The sequence below is a fragment of the Pecten maximus genome, chromosome 18 (genome assembly GCF_902652985.1).
Source record: "Pecten maximus chromosome 18, xPecMax1.1, whole genome shotgun sequence".
NCBI lineage: Eukaryota > Metazoa > Mollusca > Bivalvia > Pectinida > Pectinidae > Pecten > Pecten maximus.
Window position 1 is genome coordinate 5,379,787 of NC_047032.1, and position 18,527 is coordinate 5,398,313.

Here is an 18,527-nt window from a genome sequence, read left to right on the forward strand (position 1 = left end):
TGTCTCTATTAAGACAGTTTAGCTCTAATAAAGAGTTAGTCATTAAACAAGCCAAACTCTAAACATCAGACACCTGTACACCCACATTATCTAGACACAAACCCATATGACCTATGTTATCATTGACACAACAAATCTTAATGTAATCAATCATTGCCAATCAATCACTTTCCAATCCAACACAAACATTCTACCTTTTCCTCTTCTTACAGCTTTTTCCCTTAATTAGATAAGATTCTTTTCTCAGTCATTGTCATAAAAGTGATTCTTTACGATTGATATATGTGGTTTATTTCTCCCTAGCAACCTAGCTAATTATATAACCTCATCCTCTTAAGCTTTTGAAGGCTTTTAATCTGATAGAGCATCTCAAATGACACTTAATGTTGTGGGAATGTTCTAAATTTCTTCAGGATAAAAGACTAGAATCTCAAAAAACAAAAATATTCTGTTTACTAAATTCTATCAAATTTTACATTAAGCATATAAATAATTATACCAAAGAAAGATAGTGATTGGATATAATATACGAAGCAGATAAAATGAAGCTTTCACATATACTATGCAATTTCTATCTACAAGGTCTAAAAATTCAGGAGCTAAAGGTGTTGCAGATGAGCAACAGTGTTCAGAAACGTTACGTACTTATAATGTGACAGGAAAACAACAGACAGTCTACAACATAAAGGTCAAGGTCAGGGTTAGTAAGAATGGTCAAGGTCAGGGTTGGTAGCAAAAATCAAGGTCAGGGCTAGTAAATATGGTCAAGGTCAGGGTAAATAACAAAGGTCAAGGTCAGCAGTTGAAAAACAAATGTCAAAGTCTGAGTTAGTAACAAAAGTCAAGGGCAGCATAAGAAACATAAAGGTCAAAGTCTAAGTTATTTTTTTGTAGCAACAGAAGTCAAGGTCAGAATAAGAAACACAAAGGTCAAAATCTGACTTAGTAACAAATGTCAAAGTCAGAATAAGAAACACAAAGGTCAAAATCTGAGTTAGTAACAAATGTCAAGGTCAGAATAAGAAACACAAAGGTCAAAGTCTGAGTTAGTAACAAAAGTCAAGGTCACCATAAGAAACATAAAGGTCAAAGTCTGAGTTAGTAACAGAAGTAAAGGTCAGCATTAGAAACATAAAGGTCAAAGTCTGAGTTAGTAACAAAAGTCAAGGTCAGCATTAGAAACATAAAGGTCAACACAATAATTAAAATCTATTAAGTAGACAGTATATAGTGATCAAACAGTCGAAGTAAAAATTCAGTAACAATATTGACAGTCAACAACATTACACAAAGGTCAAAACATTGATTAGTTATATCAAAGGTCAAAGTGACCTTATGATAAAGGTAACGTTTTGGTTATGGTATGAACAGGTGGTTAGTACATTTAAACAAAGGATAACGATAAGGATAGGTTTATTAGAACAATTAAAAGGTTTGGATAAGTATAGTGACGTCACAAATGACACATTTGTACAAAGTTCAAAGATCACAATAGTTAACAGTAATTATTGCAGATGTTACACTTACATTTGACATATTTATAACCAGGCTGACAAGACATCAATTATTTTCCAATATTTATAGGAAATGATAATATTTTTTTTTTTTTTTTTAAATCCGATTGATTATGAGGAATTTTTTTCCAATTTATTAATCTACATACCTCGAGCGACTTCCTCATGTTTTTGTTCAGCTGATGCTCCCACCGGAGGAACACGTTCTCGTACTTTGGCACTCTTTCTCTCCTTTAGATTCACCTTCCAGTTCTCCCCGCTCTTTTGACGTTCTATAAACAGACAAACGTCCAACATGCTACAAAAATAATCTACCATATTTCAACAGTTGTTTACAGTCAAAACAGAAATTCTAGGGACCATGAAAAAAGTTACGATAGTCATTCTAGAGTTAGTTGTTTTCAATCTATAAAAGGTATATAGTGAAGCAGAAGGGGACTTTATGGTGCTTTGATTGTCACTTTTTCATAGTTTCTGATTTTTTGCAATGTTAACTGAACTTTAGTGCTCAAATTTTGCTTTAAAATCTTATTACATACCATTTTACATAGCATTGCATTATGTACATTGTAAACATAAATACTTTCACTCCACTAAAAATCTGTGATTCATTCCAGATAAAAGGATATCCGAGTTTAAAATCAGGGGTCAAAGGGTTTGTTAGAACTATATGTAGTAACCTTTGACAGGGGGTTGTGCTGGAACCTTATAAGGATCAGGCTTGTAAGCCTCCGAAGCATTAGTGGATTCAGACACAGCTGGAGATGTTCGATGTGTGGACTTCTGGTTACGGTTAGACTCTCGTCCACGCCGATGAACCAGTCCTTCTTTGATCCACTCATGTTGAAGAGCCTCCTCTGGTGTTAGTCTTATACTGGGGTCCCACCTATAAACAGCAATAGCAAATATCACTAACAAGTTAAATCAATTGGTTGACTACATAAATCTCAAATTCCAATTGCATATTCATCAAACTATTCTCATAATCAAATTCACATTTTTTGTTCAAGCTCAAGTATATTTGGGTATGAATCTGATATCTGAATTAGTATTTGTTCAATGATTTAAAGGAATATCGGGAAGACAGGCGAGCTATTTTTTCAATGTTTAATTGGGAAGACAAGTAGGTTATTTGTAATATTTTAATAGATTTTTCTTTTAAACTGCTATTTCCTCATTTAAGTGAGTTCAGAGAATGTTGGGTCGAGTACAGATCTCATGTTTGAACATGAGAATGGTTTCATGAGCATGGGCTTAGGATATAAATTCGTGTATGATATGATGGCTAGTATAATTTAGCAACACTGCACTCTAAACAGTGTTACAAAGATCTGTCTGTGTTTCACAGTACTGTGACTTACTCTAGACATCTCCGGATGAAGTCCAAGAAGTTAGCATCACTGGTCTTGACTGCCTGCTGCAGGTCCTTAGAGCCCACACGTCTTTTCTTACCCTTACTGTTGGTGATGCACCGTGGATTGCACTTGGAGTCTACAACAAGGTATACAATATAGACATTTAGACATTATCATTACATGATGATATACATTGTTCAGTTGTCTAGTTAAACTATAACAAACCTCAAATATATTGTAATAAAACAGTGAAGATCAGTTATATGCCCAAAGTTTTCCTGTTGAGTGATTTGGGGTCAGATGTATGATCTCCTGGTGGCAAGGTTAAGGACCTTACAAATGGTAGTCTTTCCCATGGTTGTCAAGGTTTATGATTAACAAAGAGTAATCTCCCCCTGGTTGTCCAGGTTTATGAAATACAAAGAGTAATCTCCCCCTGGTTGTCCAGGTTTATGATTAACAAAGAGTAATCTCCCCCTGGTTGTCCAGGTTTATGAAATACAAAGAGTAATCTCCCCCTGGTTGTCAAGGTTTATGATTAACAAAGAGTAATCTCCCCCTGGTTGTCCAGGTTTATGAAATACAAAGAGTAATCTCTCCCTGGTTGTCCAGGTTTATGAAATACAAAGAGTAATCTCCCCCTTGTTGCACAGGTTTATGATTAACAAAGAGTAATCTCCCCCTGGTTGTCAAGGTTTATGATTAACAAAGAGTAATCTCCCCCTGGTTGTCCAGGTTTATGAAAAACAAAGAGTAATCTCCCCCTGGTTGTCCAGGTTTATGAAATACAAAGAGTAATCTCCCCCTGGTTGTCAAGGTTTATGATTAACAAAGAGTAATCTCTCCCTGGTTGTCCAGGTTTATGAATAACAAAGAGTAATCTCCCCCTGGTTGTCAAGGTTTCTGAGAAACAAAGAGTAATCGCCCCTGGTTGTTCAGGTTTATGAAAAACAAAGATTTATCTCCCCCTGGTTGTCAAGATTTATCAAAAACAAAGAGTAATCTCCCCTGGTTGTCCAGGTTTATGAAAAACAAAGACTTATCTCCCCCTGGTTGTCCAGGTTTATGAAAAACAAATACTTATCTCCCCCTGGTTGTTCAGGTTTATGAAAAACAAAGAGTAATCTCCCCTGGTTGTCCAGGTTTATGAAAAACAAAAAGTAATTTCCCCTGGTTGTCCAGGTTTATGAAAAACAAGGATTTATCTCCCCCTGCCAGGGCCTAGAATGTTTCCACTATATCTGTTAGTACTTGGAATCATCAAAATTTTGGAAAAGGGTTCGAAACTAACCTGAAAAGTTTTTAAAAAAATATTGTATTAAGGATGTTATGTGTATGAGGAGAGGCAACCTACCAAAGAACAGTCTCCTCCTGGTGGCCTGGTCCAAGACTTGTGACGGAGGTAACCCTAACACCTCCATTATACAGGCAAGTTGTTCCACCTCATTTTCCCCTGGGAAAAGTGGGTAACCAGTGTATAGCTCTGCCAGGATACAGCCAAAACTCCACATGTCTATAGGCATGGAGTAGGGGTAGCCAAGGATCACTTCAGGGGAGCGGTAGAATCTACTCTGAATGTAGGTGTATACTGTAAAGAAGAAAGTAAAAATTATCAAATACTTCTTACTATAATAATAAACTCAAAGCTAATTATACCTTGAAAAAAAATTTTTTAACTTATTTGACATTTTGTAAGATTCCTTATAAGCAAAACTTGCAAAAAATATTCTTTCAGATATAAATCAATACATGTTTGTGACCTTGACCTTTATGAACTGTGACACTGAACCAGCTGTCAGAAATATACTTACCTCTTTGATGTTCATAACAACTTGACCCAAAGTCTATGACCTTTATTGAACTTTGACCTCTCTGCCGTAATAAAATATTTTCCTATGAAAAAGAGAAAGAATTGCAATACAGATAAAAGTATTTAAATTGAAGTTCACAATGTAGTATAATATTTCCAACAAGACAATTCAGTAAATAAGTCCCCCACTACCGAGGGGGAGATGTATAATTATATGCCAAGAATGCATTAAGAAAGATGATATATTCCAAACAAAGAAAGCTTGTTCCAAGAGATACAGCACTGACAAACTTTTTTTTTTTTTATGTAGGTCAAATGTCAAAATGTAGGTCAGTCACCTAATTTTGACACATCACCTAGGTTGACCTACATCTCAAGAATAGAATTCTATTGTCAAGTAGTGTACTAGGAGATAGCTAGAGCCTGAATAAGATAATATGTGGATGGACAAACGGACGGATGGATGGACAGGTGACGGACACAGTACAAATCCCTAGTATTGCCAGATATATACAGTATAAATTGTACACATTACCTATGATAATGATACACCATGATTTATTTGTTGGGGTTTTACATTAACACTAATGTTACCTGAAGACAGTGTCCATATAATATCATGATTAATTTGAGGAAACAAACTTTTGGGGATCAAATTTAAACTTCAAGCCTATAGAACAGTATTTAGATCTGTAATAAAAATGATATACAGAGTTACTTACTGGTTTTAAATCACAGTGGATTATACGGTCCCTCTGCAGCAACTTGAGACACTGTAGTAGGGAGAAGGCAAATCGGCGTATCAGTGCTATACTGAAACCTTGGAAGTTATTCTTCTTAATCAGCTCATACAGATTCATCCTGTCAACAAGAAAAGTCATCTTAAACACACAAAGCTTTAATGATGGATTTACTATAAAAAAAAAACACAAAAAAAACCAATGTTAAAGGATATCATATTTGTTTAACAGACTGAAATCATGATTTTAAAAAGCCAATCAGAATTAAGAAATCCTCTTGACCTAGGAAGAATTCTATTTGTTATTCACTTGTCAGATCTATAAGGAATAGCCAATCAGAAATAATTCAGAGTTAAGGAAGTACGTATTGCCAGCAAATCAGAGATAATGAAGAGCCAATGACACATTCAGGGTTAGAAAGTGTTGGCCAGCAAATCAGAGATAAGGAAGAGTCAATGACACATTCAGGGTTAGAAAGTGTTGGCCAGCAAATCAGAGATAAGGAAGCTAGCTAGAGCCAATGACACATTCAGGGTTAGAAAGTGTTGGCCAGCAAATCAGAGATAAGGAAGAGTCAATGACACATTCAGGGTTAGAAAGTGTTGGCCAGCAAATCAGAGATAAGGAAGAGTCAATGACACATTCAGGGTTAGAAAGTGTTGGCCAGCAAATCAGAGATAAGGAAGAGTCAATGACACATTCAGGGTTAGAAAGTGTTGGCCAGCAAATCAGAGATAAGGAAGAGTCAATGACACATTCAGGGTTAGAAAGTGTTGGCCAGCAAATCAGAGATAAGGAAGAGTCAATGACACATTCAGGGTTAGAAAGTGTTGGCCAGCAAATCAGAGATAACAGACAATCCGACATTCAGAGTTAAGTATGCCTGGGCTAGCAATTCAGAGCTAGGGAAGAATCAACCAGCAAATAAGAAATCAGTCAGCGAGTCCAGGACAACCAATAAATATTATCTAAAGATTGGAGTCAGCCAGACAGAATTTTGACGAATCACATTATTTAATTGATAAGGAAAATAGAAGAATCCATCATCGAATTAGGAATCATATAGAGTTCATCAGGCAATCGGAGCTGAGGCTTACATCCCAGCAGCAAATCAGAGCTGAGGATAACAGGCCATCAGCCAATTTCAGAACTGAGGATTACAGCCCATCAGCCAATCAGAGCTGAGGATTACAGCCCATCAGCCAATCAGAGCCCATCAGCCAATCAGAGCTGAGGATTACAGCCCATCAGCCAATCAGAGCTGAGGATTACAGCCCATAACAGCCAATAAGACCCAGGTAATGTCAATTTTATATTCAAAACTAACAGATCAGGGCCAAGGTGTTCAAAAGGTGATTAGATTACTTGATTGGTGATTAGTTAAAATCTCATTTCTCCTTTACCTCAAAACCTGTGTATGTATATTCCTTCAGACAGGCAGGGAGAAACTGAAGACTGCTATAGAGTTTTGTAACATTTCGGTAAGTTAGTTTTACTAGAAATCATTATTAAATTATGGTCAAACTGCAATTAGCCTCTTCTCCTTAAGAGCAACAGGGTCCAGATCAACAATAACAAATTTATCTTCATTCTTTGGAAATGGAATACCAAGATGTCTTACTGTTGAATGGAGAATGCTTTAGAAACTCAGACACAACAGACACTTACTTCAGTTTTCTGTCTAACAGAATCAAATGATTTCAACAAATACTATTAGTTATATGGTTTGTTGCTGACCTACTATGGAACCAAAGAGGGCATGTCAAATGTATAGAAGGTTCAGCCGATACCATATAACGAATTAATCGCACCAAGGACCTTCTTATACCCCTTGCCCTTTTTTGATAAATCTGTGTATTTAACCCATTCCATCAGTCTTTCTAGCATCCAGGTAAATACGTTATTTAAATACGTTATTGAGCTTCATCTTATTGATGTTCTCAAGCTCTACATCCTGTCCCCCTTTCACTTTTTGCAGAATGATTGTTTCAGTTCATTGTCTCCTACATATGAATCTTTTCCTTTTTTTCATCAATTTCTACTCGTGTTGTCTGCCGAAATCGTGCAATATTTGTCAACATGCTGAGGTGCTGAGACCCTCTCAGATAGTACCAGACATCAACAGGAGAGACAACCCCTATCAATGTTTCCAACCATTTCAGGACGATTCTACACGAAAAAATACATAAGAATGTGTTCGTTCCAGGGATATGTTTGGAAAGGTATGTAAGACCTGATTTGTTTTAATTTTGAAGCGACAGACAAGGGCCGCCATATTGCCCCCAAGATATTTTACTGACCCCTTTAGTCTCATAGTGGGTCATCACATGACCCAATCTTAACCAATCAAACACAATAATTCTGTCCGAGGTGCGATAAATCAGACAGTCATAATCACACAGAAGAAGACACTTACCCCATGAGCTCGAAGGTGATACACAAGTGATTACGGAAGCAGAAGTACTCCCCCATGTGTATGATGTTAAACTGGTTGTCCTTGTCTTTACGCCTCAGAGCATCCAGGATCTTCACTTCCACCAACGCCTGGTGGTGGAACCTGCCAATGGGGAGCATACATTATAGAGGAATTTATCTTGGGGGTAGGGAGCATACATTATGGAGGAATTTATCTTGGGGGTAGGGAGCATACATTATAGAGGAGTTTATCTTGGGGGTAGGGAGCTTACAACACAGAGGAATTTATCTTGGGGATAGGGAGCATACATTATAGAGGAATTTATCTTGGGGGTAGGGAGCATACATTATTGAGGAATTTATCTTGGGGGTAGGGAGCATACATTATTGAGGAATTTATCTTGGGGGTAGGGAGCATACATTATTGAGGAATTTATCTGGGAATCGAGAGCATGGAAGTCCAGACATATGTTATTGAGGTGTTTACCTTAGGAAGAGAAGTTATTTACATCATTGAAGAATTAATCTGGAGGCAATACATTTTTGAGGTGTTTATCGAAGGGTTAGGATCATACATTACTACAATGACAATCTGGCTGGGTGTGGGGAGCCTACATCATTATTTTATTTTTACCAGGGGGAAGCCTTGTATGGTGTCTCCAGATTTTACATTACTGGAGACTTGGAGAATCACAACATATATTAAACATGAGACAGGTTCATCAGAGGATGTCAAAACAAATACATACAGGTACAAATTTGACTCATACTATCCAGCAATTTGTTCAATTACTATATATTCTACCTCCTCGCCTGATGTTTATATGTGAGGTAAACTAACTACATTTTGTAACCTTACATGTGACAAAACTACACACATGCTTTATCAGTATATAATTGTGTGTATATATTTATTCATTTTCACACTAAATCTAATGGCTGCGAATATATTACAAATTATACTGTAATCAAGGTTACAAAAATACCAAGTACTAATTTTTGTCTTCGGTTCTAATTGTTTGAAATAAAATAGATAATCAAAATGATACGGCACCTTTACCTGATTTGCTATAGTAATAGAGTACAATGTATACAGAAACATAATTAGCAAACACATAATTTAGCTCGATGCTTCCAAAGCACAAACATATCATTTCCACTATCATATGTATACACTTACAGCACATGTACATGTAATCATGATTGGGATTTTCAGCGTACAAGTGTAATTTGGCTGTTTTTAGAACATTGTAATCACTATCAGGTGGATTTTAAACTCAAGAAACATGCTCAATCTATCTTAATACAAGTGATTCATAGATGTGCATAAGAAGAGGTTATCTATAACCAGATGCAATGATAGCTAAAAGCTTACTTTGCTGTGTTCAGTAGAAATCCTAATCATTCAATACTTAAGAAGCCATTTTTCAATTAGACTTAACATTGAAAACAAAATCTAGCTAGAGAATTGTTCTGTGAATTTGCCCACTGGTTGAGAACACAGTAAAACAACTCTTTTCTCTTTTTTTCCAAATTTGCTCTTCAATTGGAACCTCATTACTTTCAGACCTTTGATTTAATTAGGACATTTATGTAAACAAACAAGTTAAAGTTGACACATTTCCTATTTCTCAGTACAACCAACTTTTTCTTTTTTAAACAATCAGCATTCAAACAAAAAACATGTACATTACAAACCTTTTCTTGTTTCGTATGATTTTGATTGCTACCATTTGGTCAGTCTTGTGATCATAACATTTGACCACTTGACCAAATGACCCCTTGCCCAGGACTTCCAGGATCTCATAGCGATACACCATGTGGTCATGCATGACCTTCAAAACAAGTGCAAAACAGCAAGGTAATAACTAGGCAAGCATATACAGGAAGGTCAAGGTCATGTAAACAGGCAAGCATATACAGGAAAAAGCTATGTATATTGTGCAAGTGGGCATACAAGTTGCAGAAATGGTTAGTTTAAGTTCAATAACAAACTTCTATAGATAATATCAGTTTAATCTATAGGTACCCATACCAAATTGTCAAATAAGATTCTCAGCCTCACTTTCACCTGGGGAATGGATTATCATTTAAATACCTCATCTGCAACTGGTGTTGTTCTTTAATGGTCATCTGTACATCTTAATTTCATTTACAAATATCTGGAAAGGCCAATCAAAAGGATGGTAATCCAATAATGTGCCATTTATAATTATACTGAGCCATATCTGGTTATAAGCCTACTCAAGTCAAAATCTATTTCATTGTCCTTGAGTATAACCCTGTCCCTATTTTCAATCAAATGTTTTATGTTAAATTGGTTTCCAGAGCTCATATTACTCGATAAATAAAATAACCAGGTCTCCCTTGGTTAAATCTATGTTAAGGCCAATTTCAGTCATTAGATACCTGGTGACTATAGCTTATGGTGTATGATGGTTTGTCAGCCATTCAAATGTTCCAATACTAATCACTTCATATTCTGAATTTAGTTTTTGTTTTATCTATCAAAGATATCATATAATTAATAGAAGAAGCATGAACAATTTTAGTAGAATGAAATGCTTGTAGGGAAGAAACAAATCCTCCTCCAGGTATTTTATACCCCAGGTATTTTATACCCCAGGTATTTATACCCCAGGTATTTTATACACCAGGTATTTATACCCCAGGTATTTTATACCCCAAGTATTTATACCCCAGGTATTTTATACACCAGGTATTTTATACACCAGGTTTTATACACCAGGTATTTATACCCCAGGTATTTATATCCCAGGTATTTTATACACCAGGTATTTATACCCCAAGTATTTATACCCCAGGTATTTTATACACCAGGTATTTATACCCCAGGTATTTTATACCCCAAGTATTTATATCCCAAGTATTTATACCCCAGGTATTTATACCCCAGGTATTTTATACCCCAAGTATTTATACCCCAAGTATTTATACACCAGGTATTTATACCCCAGGTATTTATATCCCAGGTATTTTATACACCAGGTATTTATACCCCAGGTATTTTATACACCAGGTATTTATACCCCAAGTATTTATATTCCAGGTATTTTATACCCCAGGTATTTATACACCAGGTATTTTATACACCAGGTATTTATACACCAGGTATTTTATACCCCAAGTATTGGTATTTATACCCCAGGTATTTTATACACCAGGTATTTATACACCAGGTATTTATACCCAGGTATTTATACACCAGGTATTTATACCCCAAGTATTTATACCCCAGGTATTTTATACCCCAGGTATTTTATACACCAGGTATTTATACCCCAGGTATTTTATACACCAGGTATTTATACCCCAGGTATTTATACACCAGGTATTTTATACCCCAGGTATTTTATACCCCAAGTATTTTATACCCCAAGTATTTATACCCCAAGTATTTATATCCCAGGTATTTATACCCCAGGTATTTTATACACCAGGTATTTATACCCCAAGTATTTATATCCCAGGTATTTTATACCCCAGGTATTTATACCCCAGGTATTTTATACCCCAGGTATTTATACACCAGGTATTTTATACACCAGGTATTTATACCCCAGGTATTTATACACCAGGTATTTATACCCCAGGTATTTATAACACCAGGTATTTATTACCCCAAGTATTTATACCCAGGTATTTTATACCCCAGGTATTTATACCCCAGGTATTTTATACCCCAAGTATTTTATACCCCAGGTATTTATATCCCAGGTATTTTATACCCAGGTATTTATACACCCAGGTATTTAACCCCAGGTATTTATACCCCAGGTATTTTATACCCCAGGTATTTAATACCCCAGGTATTTTATATCAACAGGTATTTATACCCCAAGGTATTTTATATCACCAGGTATATACACCAGGTATTTATACCCCAGATATCTTTATACCCCAGGTATTATACCCCAGGTATTTTATATCCCAGGTATATACCCCAAGTAGTTATATACACCATGGTATTTTATACCCAGTGGTATTTCTACACCAGGTATTTTATACCCAACGCATGGTATTTATACCCCAGGTATTTTATATTCACCAGGTATTTATACACCAGGTATTTATACCCCAGGATTTATACACCAGGTATTTATACCCCAATGGTATTTATACCCCAGGTATTATACCCCAGGTATTTTATACCCCAAGTATTTTATACCCCAGGTATTTATACCCCAGGTATTTATATCCCAGGGTTATTTATACCCCAGGTATTTATACACCAGGTATTTATACACCAGGTATTTATACACCAGGTATTTTATACCCCAAGTATTATATCCCCAGGTATTTTATACCCCAGGTATTTATACCCCACGTATTTATACCCCAGGTATTTACTACCCCAGGTATTTATACCCCAGTATTTATACCCCAAGTATTTATACACCAGGTATTTATACCCCCCAGGTATTTATACACCAGGTATTTATACACCAGGTATTTATACACCAGGTATTTATACCCCAGGTATTTTATACACCAGGTATTTATACCCAAGTATTTATATCCCAGGTATTTATACCCAGGTATTGTATACCCCACGTATTATATCCCAGGTATTTTATACACCAGGTATTTATACACCAGGTATTTATACCCCAGGTATTTATACCCAGGTATTTTATACACCAGGTATTTATACCCCAGGTATTTTATATCCCAGGTATTTTATACACCAGGTATTTATACCCAGGTATTTATACCCAGGTATTTTATACACCAGGTATTTATACCCCAGGTATTTTATACCCCAAGTATTTATATCCCAAGTATTTATACCCCAGGTATTTATACCCCAGGTATTTTATACCCCAAGTATTTATACCCCAAGTATTTATACACCAGGTATTTATACCCCAGGTATTTATATCCCAGGTATTTTATACACCAGGTATTTATACCCCAGGTATTTTATACACCAGGTATTTATACCCCAAGTATTTATATCCCAGGTATTTTATACCCCAGGTATTTTATACCCCAGGTATTTATACCCAGGTATTATACCAGTATTTATACCCCAGTATTTATACACCAGGTATTTTACACCAGGTATTTATACCCAGGTATTTATACCCAGGTATTTTATACCCAGGTATTTATACACCAGGTATTTTATACCCCAGGTATTTATACCCCAGGTATTTTATACACCAGGTATTTATACCCCGGGTATTTTATATCCCAGGTATTTATATCCCAGGTATTTTATACACCAGGTATTTATACACCAGGTATTTTATACACCAGGTATTTTATACCCCAGGTATTTATACCCCAGGTATCTTATACACCAGGTATTTATACCCCAGGTATTTTATACCCCAGGTATTTATACCCCGAGTATTTATATCCCAGGTATTTTATACACCAGGTATTTTATACCCCAGGTATTTATACCCCAGGTATTTTATACCCCAGGTATTTATACACCAGGTATTTATACCCCAGGTATTTTATACACCAGGTATTTATACCCCAGGTATTTATACACCAGGTATTTTATACCCCAAGTATTTATACCCCAGGTATTTTATACCCCAGGTATTTATACCCCAGGTATTTTATACCCCAAGTATTTATACCCCAGGTATTTATATCCCAGGTATTTTATACCCCAGGTATTTATACACCAGGTATTAATACACCAGGTATTTATACCCCAGGTATTTTATACCCCAGGTATTTATACCCCAGGTATTTTATACACCAGGTATTTATACCCCAAGTATTTATATCCCAGGTATTTTATACCCCAGGTATTTATACCCCAGGTATTTTATACACAGGTATTTATACCCCAAGTATTTATATTCCAGGTATTTTATACCCCAGGTATTTATACACCAGGTATTTATACCCCAGGTATTTATATCCCAGGTATTTATACCCTAGGTATTTATACCCCAGGTATTTTATACACCAGGTATTTATACACCAGGTATTTTATACCCCAAGTATTGGTATTTATACCCCAGGTATTTTATACACCAGGTATTTATACACCAGGTATTTTATACCCCAGGTATTTATACACCAGGTATTTATACACCAGGTATTTTATACCCCAAGTATTTATACCCCAGGTATTTTATACCCCAGGTATTTATACACCAGGTATTTTATACACCAGGTATTTATACCCCAGGTATTTTATACACCAGGTATTTATACCCCAGGTATTTATACACCAGGTATTTTATACCCCAAGTATTTTATACCCCAAGTATTTATACCCCAAGTATTTATATCCCAGGTATTTATATCCCAGGTATTTATACCCCAGGTATTTTATACACCAGGTATTTATACCCCAAGTATTTATATCCCAGGTATTTTATACCCCAGGTATTTATACCCCAGGTATTTATATCCCAGGTATTTTATACCCCAAGTATTTATATCCCAGGTATTTTATACCCCAGGTATTTTATACACCAGGTATTTATACCCCAAGTTTTTATATCCCAGGTATTTTATACCCCAGGTATTTATACACCAGGTATTTATACCCCAGGTATTTATATCCCAGGTATTTATACCCTAGGTATTTATACCCCAGGTATTTTATACACCAGGTATTTATACACCAGGTATTTTATACCCCAAGTATTGGTATTTATACCCCAGGTATTTTATACACCAGGTATTTATACACCAGGTATTTTATACCCCAGGTATTTATACACCAGGTATTTATACACCAGGTATTTTATACCCCAAGTATTTATACCCCAGGTATTTTATACCCCAGGTATTTATACACCAGGTATTTATACACCAGGTATTTTATACACCAGGTATTTATACACCAGGTATTTTATACACCAGGTATTTATACCCCAAGTATTTATATCCCAGGTATTTTATACCCCAGGTATTTATACCCCAAGTATTTATATCCCTGGTATTTTATACACCAGGTATTTATACACCAGGTATTTATATCCCAGGTATTTTATACCCCAGGTATTTAAACACCAGGTATTTATACACCAGGTATTTTATACACCAGGTATTTATACCCCAAGTATTTATATCCCAGGTATTTTATACCCCAGGTATTTTATACCCCAAGTATTTATACCCCAGGTATTTATACCCCAGGTATTTTATACCCCAGGTATTTATACCCCAGGTATTTATACACCAGGTATTTATACCCCAAGTATTTATATCCCAGGTATTTTATACACCAGGTATTTATACACCAGGTATTTATACCCCAGGTATTTTATACACCAGGTATTTATACCCCAAGTATTTATATCCCAGGTATTTTATACACCAGGTATTTATACCCCAAGTATTTATATCCCAGGTATTTTATACACCAGGAATTTATACACCAGGTATTTATACCCCGGGTATTTTATACCCCAGGTATTTATATCCCAGGTATTTATACCCCAGGTATTTTATACCCCAGGTATTTATATCCCAGGTATTTTATACCCCAGGTATTTATACCCCAGGTATTTTATACACCAGTTATTTTATACCCCAAGTATTTATACCCCAGGTATTTATACCCCAGGTATTTTATACCCCAGGTATTTATACCCCGGGTATTTTATATCCCAGGTATTTATATCCCAGGTATTTTATACACCAGGTATTTATACCCCAGGTATTTTATACACCAGGTATTTTATACCCCAGGTATTTATACCCCAGGTATCTTATACACCAGGTATTTATACCCCAGGTATTTTATACACCAGGTATTTATACCCCAGGTATTTTATACCCCGAGTATTTATATCCCAGGTATTTTATACACCAGGTATTTTATACCCCAGGTATTTATACCCCAGGTATTTTATACCCCAGGTATTTATATCCCAGGTATTTATACCCCAGGTATTTTATACCCAAGGTATTTATATCCCAGGTATTTTATACCCCAGGTATTTATACCCCAGGTATTTTATACACCAGGTATTTATACCCCGGGTATTTTATATCCCAGGTATTTATATCCCAGGTATTTTATACACCAGGTATTTATACCCCAGGTATTTTATACACCAGGTATTTTATACCCCAGGTATTTATACCCCAGGTATCTTATACACCAGGTATTTATACCCCAGGTATTTTATACCCCAGGTATTTATACCCCAAGTATTTATATCCCAGGTATTTTATACACCAGGTATTTTATACCCCAGGTATTTATACCCCAGGAATTTTATACCCCAGGTATTTATACACCAGGTATTTATACCCCAGGTATTTATACCCGAGGTATTTTATACCCCAGGTATTTATACACCAGGTATTTATACCCCAGGTATTTTATACACCAGGTATTTATACCCCAGGTATTTATACACCAGGTATTTATACCCCAGGTATTTATACACCAGGTATTTATACCCCAGGTATTTTATACACCAGGTATTTATACACCAGGTATTTATACCCCAGGTATTCTGTTAATGAGGACTGTGCATCTACAATATTACAAACAAGGATGGATAGTATTGCAACTGCAATACAAAGTCCCCTGCCTGACCCAGGGGTGCAACTATTTATTTCCCATTTTTTAAACTACGTGTTATACTGATCACGTATACCAAGTTTCATTAAAATGGGAGTAGTACTTTAGGATTGTCCGGACAAGTCTCAACCAATGAGAAGTCGGCGGCCATTTTGAAAATTGGTTTTTCGAAAAAAAAAATGGTGGATGCACAACTACATGTTATACTGATCATGTATACCAAGTTTCGTTAAAATTGGAGAAGTACTTTAGGAAGAGTTGTCCGGACAAGTCTCAACCAATGAGAAGTCGGCGGCCATTTTGAAAATTGGTTTTTCAAAAAAAACAATGGTGGATGCACAACTACATGTTATACTGATCATGTATACCAAGTTTCGTTAAAATTGGAGAAGTACTTTAGGAAGAGTTGTCCGGACAAGTCTCAACCAATGAGAAGTCGGCGGCCATTTTGAAAATTGTTTTTTCGAAAAAAACAATGGTGGATGCACAACTACATGTTATACTGATCATGTATACCAAGTTTCGTTAAAATCAGAGTAGTGCTTTCGGAGGAGTTGTCCGGACCAGCCTTAACCAATGAGAAGCCGGCGGCCATTTTGAAAATTGGTTTTTCGAAACAACAAATGTGGTATGCACAACTACATGTTATACTGATCATGTATACCAAGTTTCATTAAAATCGGAGTAGTACTTTAGAAGGAGTTGTCCGGACAACTATTGCGTGACAGACAGACGGACAGACAGACAGACAGACAGACAGACGGACGGAGGGTAAACCTATAGTCCCCCCGTTTTTCAAACGGCAGGGGACTAACAAAAGATAGTGTCACTCACATTACACTGTATTTAAGTTTTTATACCCACACAAAGTCGATAATCTCCATCATCTTGCACCTGAAGCCCTCATATTTATTGACAGAAAATACACTCATATTTTCACATCTCTATATACAAACAGTAGGTACATGTTTAATCACCCTCACCTTGTACACACACTCATATTTTCACATCTCTACAATCAGAAGGTAATCACCCTCAACACTCATTTTTTCAGATTTCAGATATCTATATGCAGGCAGAAGACAACGAGAACAGAACTATTTGATATTTACATGTGTATATTGATAGGCAGGATATTTTTCACTCTCTACTACACAATTCTACATAGCTACTGGTGTCCTACAGACTAGGATGCAGCAAGCACTATGTCCAGCGAGGAGTACAGCTAGGTTATAAACATAAACTATGTCCAGCGAGGAGTACAGCTAGGTTATAAACATAAACTATGTCCAGCGAGGAGTACAGCTAGGTTATAAACATAAACTATGTCCAGCGAGGAGTACAGCTAGGTTATAAACATAAACCATGTCCAGCGAGGAGTACAGCTAGGTTATAAACATAAACCATGTCCAGCGAGGAGTACAGCTAGGTTATAAACATAAACTATGTCCAGCGAGGAGTACAGCTAGGTTATAAACATAAACCATGTCCAGCGAGGAGTACAGCTAGGTTATAAACATAAACTATGTCCAGCGAGGAGTACAGCTAGGTTATAAACATAAACTATGTCCAGCGAGGAGTACAGCTAGGTTATAAACATAAACTATGTCCAGCGAGGAGTACAGCTAGGTTATAAACATAAACTATGTCCAGCGAGGAGTACAGCTAGGTTATAAACATAAACCTATGTCCAGCGAGGAGTACAGCTAGGTTATAAACATAAACCATGTCCAGCGAGGAGTACAGCTAGGTTATAAACATAAACTATGTCCAGCGAGGAGTACAGCTAGGTTATAAACATAAACCTATGTCCAGCGAGGAGTACAGCTAGGTTATAAACATAAACTATGTCCAGCGAGGAGTACAGCTAGGTTATAAACATAAACTATGTCCAGCGAGGAGTACAGCTAGGTTATAAACATAAACTATGTCCAGCGAGGAGTACAGCTAGGTTATAAACATAAACTATGTCCAGCGAGGAGTACAGCTAGGTTATAAACATAAACTATGTCCAGCGAGGAGTACAGCTAGGTTATAAACATAAACTATGTCCAGCGAGGAGTACAGCTAGGTTATAAACATAAACTATGTCCAGCGAGGAGTACAGCTAGGTTATAAACATAAACCATGTCCAGCGAGGAGTACAGCTAGGTT

The 18,527-nt window shown here is 36.2% G+C and overlaps 1 protein-coding gene across 2 annotated transcripts in view; it reads right to left on the bottom strand.

The window, feature by feature from the left end:
• The window catches only part of LOC117317131 (dual specificity tyrosine-phosphorylation-regulated kinase 4-like), a 79,371-nt gene that overhangs the window by 4,773 nt on the left and 56,071 nt on the right, over positions 1–18,527 (bottom strand). For both annotated transcript variants that reach the window (XM_033871926.1, XM_033871927.1), the window contains exons 5-12: positions 9,533–9,669; positions 7,836–7,976; positions 5,402–5,540; positions 4,681–4,762; positions 4,224–4,457; positions 2,876–3,005; positions 2,195–2,400; positions 1,664–1,786 (exon numbers count right to left, since the gene is read on the bottom strand). In XM_033871926.1, coding sequence (XP_033727817.1) covers positions 1,664–1,786; positions 2,195–2,400; positions 2,876–3,005; positions 4,224–4,457; positions 4,681–4,762; positions 5,402–5,540; positions 7,836–7,976; positions 9,533–9,669 — 1,192 coding nt within the window. The remainder of the gene's footprint in view (positions 1–1,663; positions 1,787–2,194; positions 2,401–2,875; positions 3,006–4,223; positions 4,458–4,680; positions 4,763–5,401; positions 5,541–7,835; positions 7,977–9,532; positions 9,670–18,527) is intronic.